This window comes from Cupressus sempervirens, chromosome 3 (assembly GCF_028749045.1).
Source record: "Cupressus sempervirens isolate cs-2001-9-10 chromosome 3, ASM2874904v1, whole genome shotgun sequence".
Classification (NCBI taxonomy): Eukaryota; Viridiplantae; Streptophyta; class Pinopsida; order Cupressales; family Cupressaceae; genus Cupressus; species Cupressus sempervirens.
In genome coordinates, this window is record NC_143120.1 from 221,766,954 (window position 1) to 221,794,560 (window position 27,607).

Below are 27,607 nucleotides of genomic sequence, written 5' to 3' on the forward strand. Positions count from 1 at the left end.
ATGATCAAGTTTGACCCTTACTACAAAGATGTAGAAATAGACAGTTTGGCGTTATCAATGCTTCCTACTTGCACTACCGATATTTCACAAATGTTACATACAATTGATGATTGCAACGAACCTCTACCTTTGACAACTGCTTTAGTTGAAAACATACAATGTGACATGGAAGATGCCTCCCAATATTCAACATCATTTATTATGAGCCTACCAAACAAATGTCGTCAACTACATATCATAAAAGATTCTTTACAAATGGACCAAGAGATAGATGCCATTTCGGTTTGGCCACCGATAGGTTCAACCCCATTAATGAGTATACTACTAAGGGCTTGTTTGACATGGCCTTCCCCACACTTTTCCCAAATGGTTCTACACTACCCATGCAACCTTGTGCTAGAGAAGTCAAAATCCATGAATATGTTGTGCATCTTATTCATTACTATGATAATAGGTTTGGCCAACATCCACGCTTTAGATACTTCCTCTCGAATCTTATGATGCGTCATCATAGCCAGTCTATTACATCTGTATTTATTAAATGAAAAGTGGAAGACAATACACCATCCACTATAGAAGACCTTCGCTCCCACCTAACTAACCTCCCTGACAATCAACTCGTAGAAGAACTGATGCACTTTGGGTCTACTTTACGAGGGACAAGAACATTCTGGAATACACGTCATATGGAGTTGACAAATTTGATAACCCAAATAGGATCTCCAACATTCTTCTTTACATTGAGTGCAACAGACACTTAATGGCCTGGTTTGCATAGTGTTCTTTCCCCAAATGTACCATCTTCATTGCTTACCAACAAACAACGTATTGATAACGTGATTAATAACCCGCATACAACATCACTATATCTACACCAATGCTTCAAAAAATTTCATGAAGAGATCATTGAGAAACTCATTGAGGCAACTAATTATTGGTATCGCTTTGAATGGTAGGGAAGAGGATTTGCGCACATACATGGTATCATTTGGATTAAAAATGCTCCAATTATGGACACACTTGATTGGGAAGACCCTGAAGCACTAGAAAAGGCTAAACAATTCTTTGAGAAATATGTTTCAGCTATGAACCCTAGCTGAAAAGTAGACATAAACAACTTTCAACATAGGGCTCCAATAGAAGATCCATGTCTTCTAAATACAACTGAAATAACTTATATTGATCCTTTAGTTGATTATGAAGAGTTGGTTAATCATGTTCAAAGGCACACTCGATGTACTAAGAGGACATGCCTATGTGTGAAAGGTAAAGAAATGAAATGTAGATATAAAGCACCTTGGAAAGAATGTGAACAAGCATCGTTATACCGTAATGAAATAGGGCACAAATGCTTTGAACCAGCTAGAAATGATGATAGGTTGAACATTCATAACCCACATATGCTCTCAATATGGAGAGCAAATATTGATTGCCAACCTATTACATCTCGAGCATTAGTTCTCAAATACATTGCTAAGTATGCATCCAAATCTGAAAGAAAAAGTGAACACTGTGTTCAAATGTTGGCTAGAATTTGCTCAAATTCAAATGTAGATGACAATGCCGTCAAAGCATACCAGAAGTTTATGGTTGAAATTGTTGCCGAGAGAGATATTGGTGCACAAGAAACATGTCACATGCTTCAAAAATTGCCCCTTGTGAATTGCAATCGTCAATTTATGTCTTTGAATGTGGGGTGAAAAGTTTTGCACCGCCTTAAACAAACAAGTGTTGGTAGCAGAATAGAATCTAGCTACATACAAGCATACATGGAATGTCTAACTGAGCTTCAACAACTTACACTAATTGAATCAGCAAGATCATACACATATGCTGCATCTCGCAAATGAGATAAATGGAGAATAAGAAAGGAAATAACAATAGTACAAGTGTATCCAAAATATTTTACAATTCCCAATGAAGACTTTGAGCATTTTGAAACCTTTTGTTGGACTGAATTTCTCTTGTACAAACACTTTCGTGATATCTGCGTAGATATAGGTGTGGACAAAGATGACATTATTAGACATTGGAAGCAATTAAAAATAGAATAATATAATGTTTGGCATGTAGACCTCACTGATGAAGATGGCGAGATCTTGGAAGAGTAGAATGATTCAGATGGTGACATAAATATACAAGATTCATTGCAACTGAATGAGTGGGAATTTCTATCCCAACTAGGCCTTGCCAATAGTTCTAGCCTAGATGATCTTGACATGTTGGGAAAACGTGACTTTGACAACAACCATCCACGGGAAGACCATAATGTTCCTTTGAATTTGCATGACCATGCCATTCAATTTATACATAGACAGAAAAATGTTGGCTCAATTGTTGGCCCTTCTACCTCTATCTCTGCCAATAGTTACACTTTATCACAACATCAAAAAATTGCACTTTCTATCATTAGAAACCACTCTACATCTAATTTCTCCATGGAACCTTTATACATGGTCATACAAGGAACTGCTAGAAATGGTCAATCATACCTTATCGCTACATAAAAAATGCACTACACAACTCAATGCCAAATATAATAAATTTACTCCTTGTTCTTGCACCCACAGGCATTGTAGCTTTCAATATTCATGCATCAACCATACATGTAGCCCTCAAAATCCCAATTTGAGAAATGAAATCACTTCAGGGTCAAGCATTAACAAAATACCAAGAAGACATGAAAAATATTCAATAGATTTTAATAGATGAAATGAGTTTCATAGGTCCTAAACTACTTCTTAAAATTGATTATAGGCTACGTGAAGCTATACCCCAAAAAAATCACCTTTTCTCTGGTGGCATGTCGCTGATCCTTGTAGGTGACCTAGCCCAACTTCCACCAGTTATGGATAAACCGCTCTATGCATCTCACATAAATGCAAAACAATTGTGTCATAGCTTTAACATAGTGGTAACATTAGAAATGATATTTAGACAGGAAGGTGATGATTTGCTTCAAATACAATTTCGCAGAGTACTACACAATATCCACAATGCCGAGCCAATGCTACATGATTGGGATTTGTTAATGATTCGCACAAACAGGAACCTTACTCCAGATGAACATATTGAGTTTGACCATGAAACACATTTGTTTGCTACCAATGGACGAGTTTCACTTCACAACAAAAAAATGCTAAAAAAGCTCAATGTCCTTATTGCACTGTGCACTGCAACAAATATAGATCGTAGGCTTGAAGAAACGATTGATGATGACCAATTACCCAAAGAAGTTTTATTATGTAAACTTCAACGTGTCATGCTTATAACGAACCTTTGGCTGGCTGCTGGTCTTGTTAATGGGTCTCTTGGAGAGGTCAAAGATATAGTGTATCCAATAGGATGTAGACCTCCTTTGTTGCCTTCATATGTCACGGTATAGTTCAGTAGTTATACTGGTCCACCTTGGGATCCTAGAAACTCAAAAATCGTTCCGAGAGAACCCATTTCCTGAGGCAATCGTACACAAATACCTCTTGCCACAGCCTGGGCTATCACTATACACAAATCACAAGGTTTAACCTTAGGCATGACTATCATTGATATAGGTAAAATTGAAAGACAAGGCCTCACCTTCACAACAATCTCTAGAGTCAATCCATCCAAGGGCTTCGTATAGAGCCCTCCTTTTCTTTTGAGTGCGTTTATAAGATGAAAAAGAATCTATACAATATTCTTAGAAAGAAAGAAGAAGCACGTTTGCACTCAATCTCGCATCAAAACCATGGCTTTGAAGCTACTTCTACAAAAAATGGTAATGTCTGTCATTCTACAAATATCCATTTTTTCCATTTACTTGCGTGTTTGTGTGGCTTCCTAAGTAATTCATTACTCTTTTCTATAGGTCGACACTTGTTGGATTGAAAGAAGGTGTTCACACACAAAAAAATGCTCAAGAAACTTTCAGGTATTTCAGGTATCTTTTGATTGCTTCTATAATTTCACAACTACTACATTTCCTACAATTGCCTCATTTCTACTTCTTATAAATAATTAATCCTATTTTTTTTGCTTACATACAGGTCTTTGTTGCCTTGCCACAAATAAGGCTCTTATTACATTTCTACTTACAATTTCAAAAAAATTCAAAAAATGTGCAATTCAAATCAAGTATGAAGTCTATTTTTATATCCTCAACATTGAGCGAGTGGACATTTTTGGGTTCCATCAGTGAAAAAATAATGTGAACTTTACCATTGAGATATGTTTCAAGACTATCTATTCTAGCGTTGGATGATCCTTGTAGTTACATCATTATGATTTATCTTTTGTGACTTGTTCTATCTTCTCATCTTATTCTTTAGTACATATTTATGTATTCGATGTGCCTCCTTGATGAGATTTATGTGTATTGTTACGTTTCTATTTACAATTTCAATAAAAATAATAAAATGTGCAATTCAAATCAACTCTTGAACTCGATGTCTTGCATTAAATCAAATAATATAGTTCTACATTTCTTTTTTACCTCCAAAGAGAAATGTCAAATGTATATCCCTCTATTCTAAATATATAATCTACACTATCAATTAGAAATATTTGTTTTAAATTTACGTCTTTTGAATTTGTCTAAAAAAATAAAAACTATCGGCATACCTCTTGCACCTCTTTCTGTAACCATAAGAATTAAAAAACTGGCCAATGTGAAAATCATCTAAAAAACAATGTTTCACTATTAACAATCTCTAAAAAAAAACCAAGGCTTAACTACATCACAAGAAAATAAAAATAAAATTTTACTTAAAATATTGAACAAAACTCCCTTCTCAAAGCTTATCAACTTAAACATATCCACCAACTAACATTGTTTAGAAAGCCCTACCTCAATTTTTTTTTGGAGTCCTTCTCCCTAAAGCCTAGCCTAGAAAAGGACCAAATATTTCAATATTGATTTTTCTGCAATCGGTGGTTATAAGTATCTATTGAAAGTTAACAAACTGCAAAGAAAAGGAAATGCAATTATTATTATTTGTAAAACACTGTGGGCCGTTCAAAAAATCTTTTAATACATCAGCACCATTGCATCGAGGCATACCGTGTAATTCTGAGTGATTCCTGTAACGTTGGATGGGAACACTAAATATTGTCCTTTACTTTCTTCATTAAATTTCATTTTTGCGCAGGCAGGGCGAGGGCCCAATTTGAAGCCAAAGCTTCGTAAATCTCTTCCCTTCACATGCCCATCTTTTTCTGCTAGGGTTTGGGTCGAGGAAAGGAAAATTTGACGCAGCGAGGATAAATCTTCACTTCTTCAGCATGCAGGTACATTTATACTTCTCATCAGGAAATGGGATTATTTCTCCAAAAACATTAGTACTTGAACTTGAACTTGAATCGATCGAAGGGGAAACGAAACCACTGAGCGTGTTAATGGTGGTATCTTCTTCTTCAGTTGCTGTAGCAGCGGCAAAGGCAGGGTCAAAAGTGGACGCGGGGAAATAAGACTATTTAGAAGAAAATGGCTGTTCTGCTCGTGGAGTGTAAATATGTGACAGATGATTGCATTCGGGAATGGAAAAGTGGTGGAAGTGGAAGTAGCGTGAAGCTCCCTGTGGTGGTACCGCCTGAAAGATTTATCTACGAACTCTGCTGGACCATTGTAATACACATTTTTTATAACCCTCTCATCTTTTAATTTTCTCTGTCTTGTTAATGGTGCTGTCCTCAGATGCTCCGTTTGACGAAATAATGTGTAGAATTATTATTTAATAAATACGTCATTAAATGGCCAGAGCTGTACAAAATCAGATTCATCACTTCGTAAGTTTTTGGAATAATGCCTCTTCAAGTTTTTAATAAGTTGTGCGTCATGTTGTTAGAGTTGTTAATGTGTTTATACTTATTAGCAGTAATTTTAATATTTATCTGAATACAACTTTGTCAAACTTTTAGGCCAATTATTGGACTCTTCTTTTACTTCCAACGACAACGCTACAATTTAAGCATTACACATACCACCATGGGCTCTTTGGTTCCCTCTTAAAGGATATAGATTAAAGAATTGTTGACAGAGCCGTATCTGGATATATATGTTGTAATGTTCACGTGCGGAAATCTTTAATTGTTTAATTCTGTTGTTATGTATGAAATTTAACACACATCACGTTTGTTTAGAATTTCGGTACTTTGAGAAAATGAAGTAAAACCTAGAATATGATCAAATGCTCTTTAATTTTGCATCAACATAACTGATTGATTGTTAATGATCATTTGGTCTTGACTCCAGTTAATTTTATTCCGTGCTACTTTCCTCTTCAAAATATAATTTTTAAGGATTTCACATGCACTTCTTGGCTAACCTTTTTGTGCTCATGAATCTCTCTTTCCTCCCTCCAAAAAGAGAACACAATGGAATATAGGTTTAAGTTTAACTCAGTTCCTTACCCACTATTATTCAGCATATTTATTACAGGGCCACTTTACACTGATCATATTATTTGTTTCCTCAGAAAACAGTTCAAAATTATTACAATGTACAGACAATACGCTGGAAATGCTATGTAGCCAACTAATCTTCCTGAATATATCGAAACCAAAATATCAGGATTGATCTGTTTTGCTTATCCAAAAGCATCTTATTGGTTCACAAGAGAACAGTTTAAAAAGTATCAAAGGGTAGAAACATTGGTTCTAAATTCCAGTGTAGCTAGTTAATCTCAATAACTATTATAAAGGTACAAACATAGTTTTGAAGTTCTAATAGCGGACTAATCTCCATGAAGACATTTAAACCACGGTTTCAGAGTTGATTTTTTAAATTTATCTAAATATATCTATTAGAGGCTTGCTTTTGAATAGATGTTTTTGAAACCATTGTTACTTAAGAGCCCAGTTCCATGTTTTCCCTTTTCCTTGTTTTTGAACTTCCTGTGTTCAAATTGGGATTTGTTGATTTAGCCACTCTCATTCCCAGGATTAGTGTCTTTGTTTGTCTTTCTTCATCATTTTCAGACTTATTTTGAGATGCCATCATTCTGCTCTGGTTGATTGTTTTATATAGCCTTTCCCTTTGGTTTCATCTTGTTTCCTCTGCACATGACTTTTGTTTGAAATTATTTAGAACAATAGTCATCTATTCTCCCTCCATTCAAACTCCATTTGATCATTAAGTTCTTATTTGTTACTAAGTCATTCATTTCAGGCTTAGGGAGAATTTTCCCTGCCTGTTGTGTAGAAGGAAAAACAACTTCATTTCCTTTAGAGGCATTATTATCAAGGCCATAATTAAGTATAGATATAAACAAGAGAAATGCAATAGATAGCAACATAAAAGACTAATGAAGTATGTGTCAAGGCACATCCAAAAGTCGTTAAAAATAAAACAGTGAATGCTGCGGGAACCTCCTGCAGCCTGACAGACAGGTGCAGCAGAGCACAGTGACATGGGGGGACAGAATACAGTTATAGTAGAATACCCACGTTATGGGACGAGGGGATGCAGAAATCCATATCATCCATTATTATTTAGATTTTAAAATGGGTAGACATATGACACTCATATACCATAAAATGACACAAATTAACAACCATTGGATTTTACTATTGCTATCCAGTATCACATGTGCCTTTGAACTATATGCTTGTCCTACAAAGAAATATTCTTTCTTACATTTACAATATTTGCTATGAACTTTGAAGACTTATATAAAGGTTGTCAAATGATAACATATTTTCAGTGTTACCCAGGTGCACGCACCTGGGTCAAAAGCCCAGCTGACCGGGTGCGCATACGTCCCCAGTGCGGGTACGTTGTGCACACGAGTACCCCCACCACGCAAAAAGTGCGGCTGCACTGGTCGGAGCACCCGGGTGGGACACGGGTGCGTCCGGGGTGCGGGGGTGCACGCTCAGGTGCAGCTAGGGTGTGCGTGGGGTGGGGCCGACATGTTGGCTAAAAAGTAAAAAAAAAACAAACATTTTTTACAATTGTTTTTTATTGTTTCTTTTAGCAAGGGAACCCTAATTTGATGTGCGTCCCATGAGGTCTATTTCATTTTTGATATTCATTTGATAAATTGACAGTCAATGGTTGACTTACATGGTACTATGTGTGGTTTATATTTTTCATTTATCATTAGGTTTATAAGTTTTAGCATTTTACTAAGTTCAATGGTCATTGGTAATGGTTATGAAGTTTCAAGTTTCAAGTATGAACTTATGCTTCATGAACCGCATTTCAATTTTCTCCATTCAACTATATTTGGTATGTTATATTGTAGTATCATTTCATAATTAGCATTTTCAGGTATAGATATACTATGCAACCACCACATCCCCTCAACCCCCCGGCCGTCCCCAAATCGAGGCCTTTTTTTCCCACACCTGAAACTCGTCCCGACGTTCCCCCGCACCTCCGCACCCCTGCGCTGGTGTAACACTGCATTATTTTTGACAAACTAATGACAAACCAATTAAAATATTAGATTGATCTAACATAAACATGTCTTTTTAGAATTATCTGAAGCCAACAACGGCTTCATTATCTCATACATAGATTAATTGCTGTTAATTTTTTGATTTTATTTTGTGGATTGTGTTTTTTTATGTTTTTTTTTAACTTTTTATTCAGTAGTATCTTTAAGACTGTAGCTTTTTTGAGTATTCGTAGTTGCAAATAAGCTTTTGAATCTCCAAGAAAAACTGCTCTGGGGTTATTTAGTTTGAAGAGTGTCTAGCTCCATGATCAAATTTTCAGTATATTATTTTGTGCCCTGAGCAAAAGTGTTGCAGTATTACCATATACAGTGAACATTACATGCATTATACAATGCACATAATAGTATTTGCAAGCTCTGTAAGATTTCCCATCATGTACATCAAAGAAAAGTTAAATTTAGAATCAAACTAATTACCATATACAGTGAACATTACATGCATTATGCAATGCACATAATAGTATTTGCAAGCTCTGTAAGATTTCCCATCATGTACATGAAAGAAAAGTTAAATTTAGAATCAAACTAAGATTTTGTATGAGTGAAATCAGAAACAGCCATGTGCCTTTTGTGGTTGGGGTAGAATGCATTCTTATGTTTTCATTTCTACTTTGGAATGGCATTTTAGGTGCGTGGAGAATTGCCTCTTTCCAAATGCAAGATTGCTATTGATTCAGTAGAATTCTCGGAAAGGCAAATCAAAGAGGAAACTGCTTCTATACTTGCAGATACCATTGCACACATGGGCCAAGAAGTAAGCATATTGTTCCTTGTTATTTTTTTTTGGCATATATGCAAAGGTTTTTGTTTTTGTTTTGTGTGTCGAATTTTTTCAATCTATGAACTCAGAGGGTTTATAAATGAAGGGACTAACATTCCATAATATGATGCAAAGATGCCGTTAATTCCACCCCAATTTATCATTGGATGGGTTCCCCAGACATGCTCTACTGCAGTAGACAGTGCTAGTCAGATTGTTATCACTTTGGCTGTTCAAGGGAATCTATCATCGCAATCATAGTTATACCATTTTTTTTTGCATACCTCTTTACCGTCAATATAGCCTTATACTTGTCAGTTGTTTCATAAGCCTTCTGTATGATCTTATTATACCCATTGAATTGTATAGTCGTTTTGCATGCCAACTGCGGAATATAGTCCTGGGGTTTGTTTTCCACAGCTAGCGTCTCTCTCTTCTACTGGGTCCCAACCTCATTTGTTGGGGGTATTGGCAACCTGGAGTTGTTGTGTTGATTTCTGAGAGCTATATTTAGGTGTTGATTTTTGGAGTCGGATATTAAGTGTATCTGGTTAGTAATCTAGGCAATTAATTTGTTAGTTTACATAAGAGAGTGAAAGAGCAGGACTCGGTTGTTTCTTATGAAGAAAATTAAAAGGATTGTGTGCATGTTTTATAATACTTAAATACATTACTGTACACTAGTAAAAATTGAGGCGGAGATGCTGCTCTTGTATGATTAGTCTCACAGAAATTAATGTTATTATAATTTATTCCTCCCAAATATTTTGTTGTTCCTTGTAAAACTGATTGGTTTCCCTAAAATACGTGTTTGTAGTTTGTATTATAATTTATTATGATTGGAGCCTGTTGTTCTGACTAATAAATTTAAGGATGCAAATATTTGAATGGCTTATGAATTCAATTTTTTTTCTTTTGATTCCAAGTAATCTTAGACACTGCTTTTGGAAGAGACAACATGATTGCTAATTGTAATGTAATCAAATTATCTGTGTAACATGGCTTCTGTGCATCACTGTTGAGAGCCTTTGGTTTTCTTCACGTGCTTGCTTCGTTGCTTGTTAATTAAATGCTTGCTTGACTGTGTTTTGAAGGTATTATTATTTTCTAATATCTGTCATTTGCATGTCTTTCAGCTTTCGTTGCCTGATGAATTCAGGGTTCGACTTGTGGAATTGGTAGGCTTCCAAACTTATCCAAACAGTTGAGGGTTACTGTGTTATGTCTCCTTTTTTTTTATGGTTTAGTCTATGTGCTGTAACTTAATTTTTTGGATTGAAAATAGAGTAATAATATGCAAAAAAATTACTGTCATATGTAACCTGTTTATATCATCATGTGCTACGTTACTACTCACAAGATCATGCAGGGTCTATGTCACTAATATATGCTAATGCAGATTGCTGGCCACGCCAGGCCAGTAGGGGATTTATGAAAATAGTTATAGCTACAAACTAAGTCACAGGATACGTCGAATTTCATCCATGAGATTTGAATTTCAGTGAATTTTTACCCTTTCCAAACATCATCCGAATGTTATGATATTTAATATAATACTATTTTATTTTAAAATGATATTGAATTATTTAGTTAAATTATTTAGCAATTTTAAACTATTTTGACAGTTTTGTGGATATATTTCTAATATTTTAAAATACATAGATATATAAAACTTAAATTTAATGTTGATTTTTTTTTCCCAAATTTATACCCCTGTCGAATTTCATTGAAACATTATGATGGACGAACTCGAAATCGAATTCAAACCTTGTGACTTAGGCTACAAAAGCCTAATCTGGATATTGAACTAATCTGTAGTTGTTTATAGTCGCAAAAACTGCCTGTAAGGGTAAGCTCCCTTTGAGGGGAGCTTCCTAAAATAATTTGGTGGGTGCTGCTGAGAATTTTTAGGAATATTCTGAAGGTTATCATCCTATTAAGTCAGTGGGTGCAGCTCCTTAAAAGTTTAAGCTCTGAAATTTAGGGTAGATGGCGGTCTCATGAAGATTGCAGCGAAAAAAGAAATTAATAATTGAACATGATTTTCCTTCTATTTTTTTCATTACAATGTAATATGTCCTTATTTTCCATTAAATACATACTAAACATATATAGGATTCCATATCCTATATTATTGAAAACTCCCTGAACTATTTTCCTTATTATCCTAAGTTGTTTTAACAACTCAACATTTGTACATCTAATATAATAGGTTTTTAAATAAACTTTAGCAAACCTAAGAAATATTAATTATATGCATCCTATTAATGATGCAATATGCATCATTCTCCAAATGGGGATAGTGGACCAACAATATTTGATGACCACTTTTAGTAATTCATCAGTTGTGAGGAAATAATATATCCTCCCCCCCTTGATGTGAAATTCTTAAAAGGAGTGTTGGGTACTGCCAATCATGCACTTCAATTACAGTGGATTTTATCAAATGAAAATATTGAAACTTGACTTAATCTAAAAAACCTATCATAAAGATTCAATCTACAAGCATATGACTCTAGTAAATAGAATTAATTACTTAAATGACAAGATTATTCCCTCTCTATGTAAATAAATCCATGGTTTCTTGTTACATCATGCTCAACTCTTTCTTCTTCTAAAGCAATAATTATAACCATGGGTAGAATTGTTCCACGTCTACAAAGTTCTCATTATGACACAACCTTTCTGGATCATATAATGTTCTAGAAACATGACCCTTTAAGTTCAACCTAACCCAAAATAGATGCATAAATGTTTTAAATGCAGATTTGAATTGGTAGCCTATAGATGTTAAGAATGATAAAGATTTCCTTTTCCTCCATCAATGGAGAGATCCTTAATTGTGGTGTACAATGCAATAATTTGAGAATATACAAGATTAATCTTGTTTAACTCTAGATGATTGTGATGCATGCAAATATAACACAACTTTATTTAATGCTCTATGTGACTTGGATGATGCACTTACAATGGTCCATATTCTGTTGAATGGGTTAAGAGCTATTGGATATCATTTCATTGGAAAGTTGAAACAACCATACTTTGCAAAGGTAAAGTGTGCATACTATAAAGATCATTCGCTTGTTGAAAGGGTTGACAAGAGAATGATATAGGTCAACAATTACCAATCGACAAAGGCACAAACTGATTTGATGTGCTAGACTATGTAGGAATTGTCTGAAAAATAAGTTGATCCACCTCCAAATTGGGCACAATGACCACATTGATTGATGCACTACTTATACTCACACATAAGAATTGTGTTGAATCCTGTCAGATTGGAGCCGCTTGTATCATATAAAACAATAGATAGTTCTCCAAGGAATTAAAATGGCATTGTTATCTTGAAGTCTCACTATTCCTTTCAGCTTTCAGGAAACACCGTCCGTTCTAGAGAACCCTTTATTTAAGAGGTTGCAAGATTTAGAAGTGTTCCAGTTTGGACATAGAAATATGACCTTCGGCAAACTAGTGGGATTTTAAGTTTATGCTTCCCATGGAAAGCACTTGCTTGTCACCAATCACAAGTTTGTATCTCAGTAAACGTAGATAATTATGGAGTAGTGCAATAATGGCCTAAACATTTGGACAAGTAGATCGATTGCCAATTCTTAAGAATGGATCTATAATTAATAATAGTACGCTACAAAAGCTTTAAGATAATGCGCACCTCCCTCTTGGTTTGTCTACATTAGGGTATAAAGTGTACAATATAAAGTGAGAATATTGATAACAAATTTCAAATAGTTCTTGCACACAATACTAATTGAGACGCTTGATAGCCCAAGAAATTTGTGCGCTATGTCCGTTCCTTGGCTCACGAGTGCCCTCTTCTTTACAAGTTTGTATCTCAGTAAACTGAGAGAATTATGGTGTATTTGATATTATACTAGTAGACAATGGACAGTCATAATGAATTTACTTGAGGATGTTGAAATTGTTAAAGAGTGAATGAATGGAGAAAATGATATTAATATTGCATTAACAATATTTTTTTTTGATGGGTAAGAGGCTGAAGCCAAGATTAATTATTATAATTATGTGTTGTGATTAATTATTATTAATTATTTAACTTGATTGAGCTTGAACCCAAGACCTCCCAGATAAGAGGCTCATAATTTACCATTGTGTTGTGGGCTCTTGCCTCATTAACAGTGAATTCTTAAATAGAGTTTATAAATGCTAATTCTAACGTGAACAAAAAAACAAGGTTGTCTTATCAAAGACATCAATAAATAAAATCGGAAGAGCAAACTAAAAAGAAAGCCTAAATAACCATTAACTTGAACTAGCTAAATGTAGCAAGATACTAAACATATTAAAAATATTCCAATATCCTCCCTTAATGGTCATTCTATCAACTACCCTATAGAAGACAAAACATTTTTTGTAGGCACAAATACTTTAGAACATTACATTGGCACCAAGACCCTCCTTTGTGTGAAGGAATATGATTTCAGATAGAATACAAATATCACTGAAATTATTTACTTGCAGGCTTGATTATGAAAATAATTCTGATATATATGAATATTCAATATACTTCTGGCCTGTGATATCAGACAAGATATATTTCTTAGACAGAATTATATTAGTATAACTGTTGCCAAGAAGTTACATGATATGCTAAGTATTGTGTGTGGTAGAGCAGACATGAGTTTGCAAGGTAATAACATGCATTTTTTATTGATGCTTTTCCAAACATAAAACTCATGTCATATATACTATGAGAAAGGTCACCCACGTAGGGGCATGACCCTACGTGGTCTTTAGTTGACTTAAATGCAAGGTAATCCCGATCACAATAGGGTCTTATTTAAGAGTCATCGTGCCTTAACTAATCAGGCCTAAAACAGTCACTGCATTATGAGATTGATTTAATAGATTTGTTTATAATGATTATTCACATTATAGTATATATATATATATATATATATACAGACATAATCATTATCATGAATCAATCCGACAGATGCTATCACATTAACACTCCCTCTTAGTGAGGGAGGATTGATACATCCCAATCATCTCTTCATTTGTATGATTTTCATCACTCTCACATTCTTGCGAAACAAGAATATCACACTAAGTCATCATATCCTAGAAGGATATAAGTTATCTGATTTCTGGCACATTCCGGGACAAAACCAAGTGTAGTCTATCAGATATTATCTTGATCTTTAGGGACAACACAGTAGTCTCCTATATCACAGGTATCATGATCTCTGGCTTATTCCGGGACATCAACTTAAAGTAGTCCATTGTGATACATTAATTATCATGACCTCGGACACATTTCAGGACAATAATCTAATGTAGTCTGTCATGATAACTCAATCTCAGTATCATGATTTCCAGCATATTCTGGGACAACAACTTAATGTAGTTTATCATGATAACTGGTCAAAGTATTGCTAAGATCATCACCTTGCAATAGTGACCTTACAAATACATCAAATGAAAAGTCGTCACCTTTCATGACATAAACCACATATGCAACATTCTAACTCTTTAATATTTAAAATATACATGAATATATATTAAATTTAAAATTGACTTGAGACTTAATCTCAGGAATCACAACTACCATTTATTCATACGAAGTTTACCTCTAAAGTGTTCCACTTTCAATTTTGCAAGAGGCTCGGTAAATATGTTGGCATTTTTCTCTTTACTGCTGATATTATACCAACTTGATGACATTCCTCTCTACCATATCTCTACATTATCAATATACTGATATATATTATCAATATCAATTTATTGATTGCTGCCAGCAATATAGTATGATGCATTTCTTTTTATGAACACCATTTATTATCACTATCATTATCCAACATTCCTTTATCGAACATTCCTTTCTTATCATTATCCATCTGATCAGCACCCAGTTTGTTTTATTAATTTCTCTTTTCCTCATGTCCTATTTGATGCCTTTCGGAACAAGGAAGAGTATCTTCATATGTCTTGTTGCTGGGTTGGAATGTCATGTGCATAGGACATGACTCATGTCTTGTTGTTAACACCACTCTTCTGAACTATTTCTAATCGCCACTTGTGTTATTTTTGGAGATTAGTCTCTTTAGTATTACACTAAGGATTATCACACCCTTTTCATTATGGACATACATCAAGTAATCTTTCATTTATCAATGCTATTCATTGTCCATCTTCTTTAGCTAGACAAAGCCTTATTGGTTAAATCTGTTTGCTTATGTTGGTTTGACTATCAGTTGATTTATTTCCTCCATCAATATCTTGACCATAATTGTCTTCCTTTGATAACTTAATCATTGCATAGCTTGAAGTATTGAGAAAGGAGTCTGAAGCATCAACAACATGCATATTCATATATTTGCTGTTGTGTATAAGCGTAATAAACACATCATTTCATTTGTTTGCCGCTTGCTCACTATTCATATACTGATATACTTAAGATGCAATTTTCTTAGTATTAGTAAGAAGACAAGTAATTAATCCATTCTAACATTTCAATATTAACGGATTGCCAAACATATGATTTGAGTCTTGACTATTTATCTAACTTTAATGATATCCTCCAATGGCCACAATACTTCAATCATTGTTGACTTGCTTCAATATTCCAGCCACAAAATGCTCCTTAGCCATGAGTGATGTCAACTTTGATTTATAAAAAGTGTCGTGTTTATTTATTGCCGGTTATTTATTATAATAATAGTTGCTTGATTATAGAGTAACGAGACTCGCCGTGAGTTTTTGAGTCGGTGAGTCAAGCAAGGCTTGCTGGGTCAAAATGACCCGTGACTTGGGCTTGGCGGTTCAGGTTAGGTGACTCGCTTGACTCATGAGTCAAGGCGTGACTTGTGGGTTAGGATTGTCGTGGCCTGACTACAACAATCAAGTTCCGGGTATGACAAACAATTAAAAAATGGTTTTTAAAAAAAATATTTTTAAAAGTGATGGATTTCATGGATTGATATACATTTTGATGGGTTTCATGGATTTTATATATCTATGTTTTCTATTTCCTTCAGCTACCATTTAGTAGTTACCTTTGTACTAATGTAATCAATGTATGTTTAAGTATGCGATCAAATTACCTTCTATTTCATGATGTTATTGCGTTTTTAAGCTTTATTCAATAATGGGTGCATGGAATGCTCTTTAAATCCTAAAAAATCTCAAAATTTCAAGGGTTTTGTCAGTTTGCTGAGTCACTGGCGAGTTGGAGCCGGGTCATGAGTCGAGCTACCCTTGCTGAGTTCGAGCTGGGTCCGAGTCTCGTTACTTTGTTATGGACAGCGCTTTGTCCATTTCTTATTATCTTATTTAACTCGGGAAAGGAGACATGACGAACTTGCCGACCCACAATGATGAAAGGAGGACTTGAGCTAATGAAGCTAATAAAGGCCATAATATACGGTTGATTAAACTAAATGAAATTGTGAAATTTTTTCATTTGGGTTAACAAGATTGAAATTTTTCAGTCATGATAGAAAAACAAGCGTAATCTTTTGCAACTTCTTTTCGTCAGGTAGAATATGATTAAAATTTGTTAGGGTTCTTTCTATATAAATCCACAAGTAGAATGAAGGACTGTTTTAGACCGTAGGCAAATCGAATGAGGACCAAACATTCAAAACTCAACCGTATATATTTGTTGCACTCGTATTATTTCCTTGCTCTTTTGGTCCACCTTTGAAACTTTTACTAATACCCGAGTCAAAGTTGAACTTGAACCTTAATTTTATCCCAAGTTCAAGTTTAGGTTCAAGTTGTCGATGAGAAAGTTGAAAGCCTTATTCTTTCAGTTTTGGGTTGGTGGCCTGCCAAACTTAGACGTTGAACCTTGAACCTCCCAGTTTCAAGTTCAGGTTCAACATCGAGATTTCATTAATTGATGATGCTATTTGGATGACTTTTAACTATAGGTGTTTCTTTCCTAATAAGATATTGACCCCAAATCATGGTGAGTGCTTCCCAAATTTGGAATGCCGCACATGATGGAACCGTTGGATAGCAAAATATAATGATAAAGACAATTGGTGATTGCATGGCAGAGTACGGGTCATCATTAGATGAAGTGTAATAGTAAGATGAGGTCATTGAGAACTGGAGATGCGTGTGGATTTGATAGAGTTAACTAAAAGGCCATAAATGTCTTGTCAAATAAATCTTCACATGAATGTATTTATTATTCCACACTCCCATATCTGTTCGTAATCTTTCTCAAATTCTTACCAAAATGTCGGTCTTTTCACTATTGTTTCTTCGTCGGCTATTCTGGAGTTAGAGACGATGACGCTGGTAAGGAATTGTAGTAGTGTTTTGACACGGGAAATCGTTGGGTTCATGCGCCTTCTTCTATGATATCCCATTTTTGGTTTCTCTTTAAGAAATTTGGGCTGTTGTATGTTGAGGGTTACTTTCATTTTTAGATTAAAATGCCTCTTTTTTGACCAAAGCTCCCCAAACTTGAAAAAGAGAATTGTTTGCTAAGTTCTCTCCCTTAAACTTGTGATACATCCTTGGTGAATGTAAGCTTGACGAATAAATAAAGAGAACTGCCCAAAGTGGAAGGATTTGTTAAAAGCTAACCAACAATGGATTATTAGAAGCTGCGGCTTTTCCTCCCACTCTGGCATGCCCTGAATTAGTGATAGAATGTACAAATAGACATGACTCCAAAAATAGGTGCATTAGAAAAGTTTTAGGAGAAATCTTGGCAAAGATTGATAGGGTTCCTGTTATAGCAGGTTTGAAAATTACCCATAAAGAACCCTACAAGCCTTGGACCTTTGAGGAAGTGACACATATTTATGAAGGAAAGAAGAAAGACTATAATTCCCTCATCGCATAGAGCTGGCTTTTGAAACCGGTAAAAGGAGGTTTGTGATTACCTAAGCCCTTGACTTTTGAGCATTTCATAAAGGAGATTGCAGATATATTTTTCCTTTTAAATAGGGTGAAAGGAAAGGAACATGCTTTTCATTGGGAAAACAGGATGTATTTCTTTATACAAAAAATTGTGGGAGGTGAAAAATTTATTGATTGGGCAGAGCTAATAGTCGAAAGATTGCATAGAGAGCTGTTGGGATTAGCCAATTTGACCCCTTGCTTCATGTCATCCTACCTGTTCTATATATTAGTTGTTTCAAAAGACTGGGAATGGCTTCCCCATAAACCATGGACTGGATACATAAAAATTTATGGGTATTACAAACATTTGCAAGCCAAGAGACCCTCCCAAGAGTACATAAGGGTCAATGACATATTTTTGGGGAGATTAGTATTTGAGCTAAACAGTAGAGAAAATAATAGGTTCTTTGATGAAGCTATAGAGGTGATTGATACCTATGGCTGTCATTTTATCCAATTTCCAAAATTTACCTACATCAAAGTTGGGGCTTTTGATGGTGAACCTCTTAAATTACCCCAATATTGCCTAGATAATGCCACACTATTGGAGGTATGCAGACAATTGGTCACTATTGAACAACAATTGAAAAGCACCAAAAGGCAACAAGAGTCTTATTCCCTATAGACCTGGGTCATTACAGATGTAAAAGTTTCAAAGATGCCATGGCAATAGAAGATGAACTCCAGAACCTGAATCTAAAGCCCTACGTCCCAAGGAAAGATTTTGATTATGCAGGGTTTGCAAGAGAAAATCTAGATACCCACCCACATTCAGGCACATTCTGCATATGGAAGATTATTGGGTCAATTGCCCAGATGAATTCGAAGCCAGAAAAAAGATTGTGGTCCAGAAACACTTTGAGGCAGGTTGTAACCTTTAGAATCGGCCTAGGCATAAATGGAGTCAAAATAATGAGCATGAAGATGTGTCAGACCCATGGTACCTGGTACCGATTGAATGTTTTCCAATCCCCTAGCTAGAGTGGAGTAAAAGAGAAGGAGATGATTTGCAACCTAGAACTACCAATGTGATCAAGAGAATAGAGGAATGGCTATTGAAAAGGAGAACCCTTAAAACTATCACCCGGTCATCAAAACAACATGCTCAGTCGAAGAAAAAGAAGTCTTCGAAAAGAATGTTTGCTCTCACTGACCAATTCTACCAAAGGTTCAAGTTCAACATAGAACGAAGCCTATCAAAAGGATAACTCGCTCAAGCGCGAAGAAGAAGCAAATGGAGAGTAATCCTAAGAAAGATTGTGAGACATTAGTAGATTTGGATCCTCTCGAAGTAAAACAAGAAACAAAGCAGATTTTTGGTTGCGACACTTCCAATATGGCTGCGACACTTCCAACGAGCCCTGAGTGGTGAAGGCAACATTCCAATGGATTCCCTCGCCTTAACCAGCAGCTTCGCAACACCAGAGAAGACTCCAATAGTACCCAAATGATTAGAGACTTCTGTTACCAAGAAATGAAGTATAGTGCCTCTCTCTTTACCTATTGATGACGTAGTAAGTAAATGTTTGGGCAAGTCACCTAAGAGAAAAAAGCCAAAGACTGAATCTAGGCTCAAGTTTGATGAAAATACAAGGCATTGGATGGCAGAAATTTCCAAACCAGTCTAGGATAAAGAAGATAATGAAATGACTACTCAAGATTATCAAATATCAAAGGTAGACCTTGGAAAAGACAGTAGGGCAGCCAATATGAAGATTTTTGAAGTGCCCAACAAGAAGATTGCTAAACGAGTCTGGAAAGATGCCAAGGACAAACAAGACATGAAAGAAATGATGAAAAGCATGGCTCAATATATCAATGCCATCCAACACCTTGAACCAATACAACTCAGTGAAATGCCTGCTATTGTAGATGTCAAGTCCCCAATTAATCAAAAATTCTTGGATCATCTATAAAGGAGCAAGGCAATCACCAAATCATTTGAGGAGTGGGTTGAGTTTGTCAAGGCAGAGGCAATCAAACAGATCAGTTTTTTGAGTGAAGCTTGAAAAGAGACCGCTAATGTGATCAAGAAGCTGGAATTAAGCATAGAGTCCCATGAAAAAGAGAAAAAAACAATTGAAGAGGTGTCATGGATGGAAGAAGTACAGGAATACGACTTACATAAATTTCTTGTAGAATGACCAGTGCTGGGACTTGATGATAAAATTCTCTATCTGATAAAGGATTGTAATGAATGGAGGAACGAAGCTATCACGCAAGGCATTTTTGAGATCAAAGAATTACTCAATGGACTTGAAATCATAGATGGCATCATTCAAGGGGATTTGAAATGGATCGATAAACAGTGCACCAATGTGGAGGAGAAGTCGGCTAGGTCTGGTGAAGAAATTGCTAAAGATTTGTAGAAAAAGTTCTAGGAGCCAAAGGAGGTGAAGGCACCAATGGTACAAGATTTCTCCAAGGTCACCCATGTGGAATCTATGCTGATAATCAACGAGAAACATTTGGAGATGCACGAGACAAAGGTTGGGCTAATTCACAAAGACAAAGAAGTATGGAAATAGAGGATCGCGTATCTCGGGTTGCCACATCAGCAGATCATCTCTGCTTTTACTTCCGCCTATGAAAATTGGAAAATCGCTTGATTGGCTTCTTCTTTAGCAGAGAAATCCTAGGATTTTGGACACCTGGAGATACTTGGCAGGCGCTGAGCACCATAGTTCAGTTTTATTTTGTGTTATGCTTAAGTAGTTTAAGTAGTGGTAACTGAAGACTATTCACTCTTGGTGGAGAAATTTTGACTATGGTTAATTTCAGCGCTGCATTCTATATATGTAAGAACTTGATATTGGTTTAAGGTCAACTCCCTGTGGATACAAAGAAACTATTTTGTTTGATATCTACACTTGAATTAAAGTAAGAACTCTATGATGAAATATATTTAAAATTCTATCTTATAATCAGAGTTTCTGAATGTTGGATACTATTGTCCATTGAGCTGTATGGTTTGTTTTCTTCTGGAGATAAATTGTATGTGAAAATACTCATATTTTATCATAGATAAATTCTTATTTTGGTCTGAAGTAATAGAGGGAAGAAGTGCTAAAGTTATAATTTCGGTTTTGTAATAATAAGAATCATGTGGTTGATTATTGTTATAAAGTTTGAATGGTTCTTCAAATTGCACATTCTGTTCATTTTGATGAATCGAGTGTTTTCCTTTGTATTTTCTGGTTAAAAATATGTGCGAGAGACATTCTCTTTCGTGATGAGAAATTATTGAATATCTTTCAATAAGGTAGCTGCACATAAAAAAGTAAAATTAACAAAGAGTTTGCTATTATGCAAACTCTATCATTGGTATTGTGAATAATTCACTTTCCTTTGGCATGAAAACAACAAACTTAGATTGTCAGGGAAAAAATTGTTTGCCAACAATATTCATCAACAACAATGAATGTTTGTATTAATTTTGACAGTGTGTGAACAATCTCTAGTTTCTTGTTTGCAATGAGAAAGGCCTAGACCTTTTAGGGATTTTTCACTTGAAATGAATGGCCAAGATTTATATTTACTAACGGCCAAGATTTAATGCAAACACTAGGGTGTTTTAGAGCTTTATCAAAACCAGTTTGTTACAACAGGTAGAAAAGACAAAACTGAAATTTATCCTTATTAGGAAAAGACAATAGAGGGAAGAATGTGCTACACTTCCTGGCACATTCTCACGTTGAAAAGACAAGTTTAAAAGAAGGCGTTGGAATTTTCTCTTTGGTAGTGTATCCCAAAAATGTTGGAATGATATTTGTGATATCCATGTGTGGCGTGGGTGTAATTCTTATCATGTATTCCATGGATGCTAGTTCAACAATAGATTCTTCAAATTTTTTGTTCCATTCCAGCTTGTATGGCATGCATTGTAATAAAGAAAGTTGAGTGATCTTCTAAATTGTGTTTTTAGAAGGAAGAGTTTGGTTGTTGGAAGAAGTTATTCTTTGCCGAGCTATGAATATATCAATATCAATTTTCTCTTTCTCATCAATTGTTTTTCAAACTATTGCCTAAAGGAGCAAAATCTCCCTCCTGAATACCTTTAATTGCCTTTTTTGTCTCGGTGCTATCATTTTAACACTTTCCAAAGCCTATTTTCTAAAGGTTAGAGCTGGAAACCAATTATTAGGAACATTGCTTGCATTTAACTGCTCTTCAACACGTGCTTAATAATTCCTTTGATTTACATTCACAATGCTTTCCAACTTTCTAGTACATACTACAGTTACAATGATATTCACACATCTGCGAAGAATAGAAATAATGCATTAGCTATTTGGTCACATCAATTTGCCTTGATGAAACGTGTGATAAGCTAGCTGCAATAGTCCACATGCTATTCCAGAAGAAAGAAGAGGCTACTAGGTTCCTAATGTAACCCTATTTGTTCCAATGGCTATCCACACACTACCACTGGAAGGCACATGCTACAAGTATTTGCCACATCAGTTTGCAACAACTACGTACGCGATTACTAGCCACATGACCCTCCTGTCATTTCAACCTTTTTGTCTGTTGAACACAAAATTGGGAAATTCTGGCTGGGATATGATAGAACATATGTCTACATCTTCTCCTTTCAATCCCAGATCATAGCTCTAAAATTTGAAGTAACACTGATTAAATCATGCTACCATTTCAAGCTCACTATCTGGTTAACTTCATTTGGATAATTGAAAGGAAATGTTTCTTTCTTGCATTTTCCTTTTATTCCTCCATTGTTGTTGTTTGGGTTTATAGGGGGACTATCCTTCATCAAAGCAATGCATTCATATTCCATCACTAGTTTTGATTCTTTGGTCAATAATTGCATATCAGCGGGCTCTGACTTGATCATACCAGCTCTTGTGCTCGATTTGGGATTTGTTCATCACTGCCTCCACTAAATTGGTCGGTCATTGTGACATGCTGCCCAAGAGGTGATGATGCATCAAGTTTGAAAGACATAAAGGCCATTGGTCTATTCAGCTAGAATTATCAACCATAATAAGCTATTCTTGTATCTACATGTTCTAAGATAAATAAATATTAAAAAGTTTTGGAAAAATAAAAGATTACGACTATGCAGCTAGGATTATGATTATCGGTTAAAAATAAGAAAAAGAATAATGTAACTCTAAGCTGCCATTCATGTTAAAAAATGATTGACAAATTGAAGAACAACAATAAATTGTTTTTTAAGAAAGTAAGGAGTTTGAAAATAAATTTATTGAACTTATAAGAACTTTGATACAGGCATATTGATTTCTTAAGAAGCCATTTAACTGTTTTTGAGAGGTATTATAGGCATTTTGATTTGTCTACAATGCCTGACTACTTCAGAAACTACTGACTACTTAAAAAAGAAAGAGAGGAGGTTGGAAATAAATTTATTCTGTATAAATATGTCGTATGGGTGCACAAGGTCTTCTGCTCTTAGTTGTAGAGCAGCTGGTGCTGGAATGGCTGCAATTCTGAAATGGATGGAAGGCCCTAATGGTTGGACTACATGGTTAGATAGGGGAGGGATCGAGTTATGCTTATAGTTACCTTAGATGTTAAGTTTGTTATAGTCATATGATATTTTTTGTAGCCTGGATATCATACTCTCCGTTGTTGACCAGGAAACCAAATGTTTTGTATGATGTAATTCTATAAATAGGTTCTGATATACTCTTTGATGTTGCATACATTATAAATCAATAGAAAAAAAATTAATTGAACTTACAAGAACTTTGATACAAGCATTTTAATTTCTGTAGTGCCGATTTACCCATTTTTGAGGCACTACAATATGCCTTTACAGTGCTTGGCTACTCTAAAAACTAGAGATTCCGAGGAATGAGAAATGCAACTAGGTCATGATTATCTGTTAGAAATGTAAGAAGTTAGAACACAACAATGTAACTCTAGGCTTCTGTTGTTAAAAAATGATTGACTAATTGAAGATCAACAATAAATTGTGTTTTAAAAAAAACAAGGGAGGTTATAAATAAATTTATTGAACTTTTAAGAACTCTGCTACAAGCATTTTGATTTCTGTAGCACCTATCTAACTGTTTTTGAGGCATTACGATATGCCTTTACAATGCATGGCTGCTTAAGCAACTAAATGAGTTTTTGGTGAATGAGGAATTAGAGGCATTATTGTTTGTGTTTTGCGTTTTGTTACTGACATTAGAGTCATTTTCAGGGCAGACATTTTTCTCATGTATACACTATTAACAACTTTGTTGTTGTGTTATTATGTGGGGCTGCCACTAGCGAAATGACAATTAATTTGGCAATATTTCTTGAGAAAAACTTTGCTAATGGTTGAGACTGTAACATAATATACCGTCTTCAATTGGAGTGCTTTAGAAATAAAATGATTGTGTTGAACAGCCAGTGATAACTTACTTCTTCTTCTTATCAGTCAAAATGGCTTGTGGAATCCAACTTGGTTCCTGTGAGGCTTCTTCAGGAGAGATGTGAGGTAATTAGAATCTGCGGTGTTGCTTTCATATTATTCAAATTTTTAGCATGATTTTTATTGGATTGTTTGATGATAATTTGTGTCTGGTTCTCTTACAGGCTGAATTTCTCTGGGAATCTGAAATGATAAAAATAAACGCGGGAGATCTAAAATCCAAGGAGGTGAGTTTCATAAATAGGCTATTCAATTTCAGCAAAACATTACCAATCATGGTTGGCTGTTTGTATCAGTGGCCGTTTTCTAGATGGTAATACTTCAACATAATTTCTTGAATCCTAAAACAATTACAAATGACCATATGGATTAATAGATATATTGTTCAGCATTTTTCCCTCTTCATCTTCATTGGTTTCATTTCTGCATCTGTAATAATATTTTTGTTTCCAGGTGAGGGTGAACACTCGTCTTCTATATCAGCAGACAAAGTTTAATCTTCTTCGAGAAGAGAGTGAAGGATATGCAAAATTGGTATGATGAGTTACTACTTAATGTCATCCATTATTTTTTCACATACTGGAGGGTTGTAATCGTTGTGTCTGTATGTGTTTAATTCTGTGCAATGCTCACATTGAACATTTATTTTGAATTTGAGTTGCTGGTTATATGTAATCTTACCAAAGTGATGGTTTTTTGGTATAAGAAGGATTTTGCATAATGAGAAGTGTTTTACATTTAGGAACGTCACTGTAAAGAACTGGTAGAGCATGGTTAATGACGAGTAAGAGTGAAGTAAAAACTAACATAATCCAAAACTCAAATACTGGCTAATTGTCTCACATGTTGGAAATTGAACCAGCTGCTCTTTGGGAGTCTGGGTACAATGAAACTATAAGCCCGTTTGTTTTGCGGAATTGAATTAGAATTGGGTTTGGCAAAATCCGGTTTTGTCAAACTGGGCGTTTGGGTCGAAATTGTTAAAACAAAATTAGAATACCAGTCTTCTAATTTTGACCCAAAACAAGGATACCAGTCTTCCATTGAAATATCAGGAAATGGGAAGTGAATCTGAGGTTTGCTATTTTCGGGATTACGATAGAATTTAAACAAATGTTTTTTGGCGTCTGTTGATTTTGTAACCTAAAAACAATCTCATTTTACCATTGTGCGGTTGCAATTTTCTTGGTTCTTGTGCTTTTCGGCATTTGATTCCATACTGAGTACACAAGCAGAAAATGCTTTCCATGGAAAGTGATTTCGCCAACCAACGAAACATTTTTGAAGTTAAAGAAAATAATTTAATAGAAAATGAAAATGATTACAAGATCCCAAACTGTGAATAATGCAGGTAAGCATACCTGGTCCTCCGGAAATGAGATCGTCAACAAATAGAAACTCCTGATGTTGTGAATTTGAAGGATTGAAAACATGATAATTGCGTTTTTCCTTCTTGTTAATAATCATCACAAAAGAACACTTTTTGACAGTGCGCATGATAAATCGTTAGACACAGAGCACCTTTGCAGAAAAATAGTTGAAGAGCAAACAATTTATTTCTGAAATTTATTTAAAATCCGTCAAGAAATTTAGTTTATCTCTCTAGAATCGAAATACTTTTTGACACTTACATGATAAATCGTTAGACACAGGGCATGAGGTAAAATAGTTCAGGTAAATTCCAATTCCAATTTTACGAACCAAACGCAAAAGATGTATCTTCCGACTCATCTTCCAGGTTAACCAAACAGGACAAATTATTTTTTCAAAATCAGATTTTGAATCAAAACCTAGTTTTGTTAATTCCGTGAAACAAACAGGCCCTAATGGTATGGAAGAGGTGAATTTTGGATGTGATAGTATGAAGATGAAGTCAAAAGCAGTGGTGCTTCATGTTCATGTTTTTGACATTATAAATGGAACTTAGTCTGCACTTAACATCTAACACAGTTTTCACAAGAGGAATAATACAATTGTTAGGAGGGCTTGGATGGGGAACGTTCCAATCAAATGCAATCAAGGATTGACTGCAGATCTAAGTATTGATTGCAACCTATTATTATGTATGGATAGGAGGAATCTGCGAGCCTTGATCTTGTGGTCATGTGAGGATATAATAAATATACAAAATGTAAGCCTTGTTAATCATGTACATGGTAGTATATTGCACTAAAATTAGTGCTTTATAGAATTAGAAAACACTAGTATATGGACTCGAAGAAACATATATAATAAGGCCCATGAAGTTTTTCACGTCTCATTTTTACCCACTGCTATTTGAAATTGGGCATGTTTAAGGTTCCAAAATTCTGATACATCCTTACATTGTGAAGGATGCACTTTGCTGGTTTCTAGTATCCTAGAGGATCCTTCATGAAGCATGAGGAGAGATGAGGATCACATTAGAGAAGTTTAGTTGGCTATAACTCATACAAATCTATTACAATGGTAATTGCTTGATAATCCAAACTCACGGCGAGTTGAGGTTGTCTGACGAGTTGGTGAGTAGAATCAACTCTATCAAGTTTTGACAACTTGTCTGCTCGGCTTGCCGGGTTTTGATCCATGACTCACCTAACTCGGCAAGTTGGCAAAACTAACCCAACTTGCTGAGTATGAGCATGCATAACTTAGATGGTCCAAGCATACGCTTGCAAGTTTACTGTGAAATTCAAACCTTGGCTCTGGGGGCAAGAGGATTTATTCAAATATAAGATAGGTTTCTGCTTCATAGGAGTTAAGATGCAAAATCTAGATAAATTCCAAGATTCACCATGCCTTCAACACTCTAACTCCTCATAACTCATGTTGGCTTTCTAAAGTCAAACCGAAGCTAGAACAAGGATTGTCTAAATGTTTAAAGTTTTGAACTCATTTCATCGAAAATTTCTTCAGTTTCAATTCCATATTCCTAACAAACTTAACTACGATTCACATTTTACGTATATGATGGATTTAGCATTTATGTTCCTTGTTTATGTATGTGATGACGAATAAGCTTTGATTTGATGATTTTGTAGTGTCTTTAAGTTATACTCCATAAAGGGTTCATGAAACAAGTTTTAAATTCTTAAAAATCTAGAAATTTCAAGGGTTTTTTCATTT

General features: G+C 35.1%; 1 protein-coding gene across 1 annotated transcript in view; it reads left to right on the plus strand.

Moving 5' to 3' along the window:
* The first annotated feature begins 4,944 nt into the window (after positions 1-4,944).
* THO2 overlaps positions 4,945-27,607 on the plus strand; it is a 161,773-nt gene continuing 139,110 nt past the window's right edge. The window contains exons 1-7 of the mRNA XM_089819141.1: positions 4,945-5,265; positions 5,396-5,602; positions 9,067-9,192; positions 10,335-10,376; positions 24,509-24,568; positions 24,667-24,729; positions 24,956-25,036. Coding sequence (XP_089675267.1) covers positions 5,462-5,602; positions 9,067-9,192; positions 10,335-10,376; positions 24,509-24,568; positions 24,667-24,729; positions 24,956-25,036 — 513 coding nt within the window. The 5' untranslated portion in view covers positions 4,945-5,265; positions 5,396-5,461. The remainder of the gene's footprint in view (positions 5,266-5,395; positions 5,603-9,066; positions 9,193-10,334; positions 10,377-24,508; positions 24,569-24,666; positions 24,730-24,955; positions 25,037-27,607) is intronic.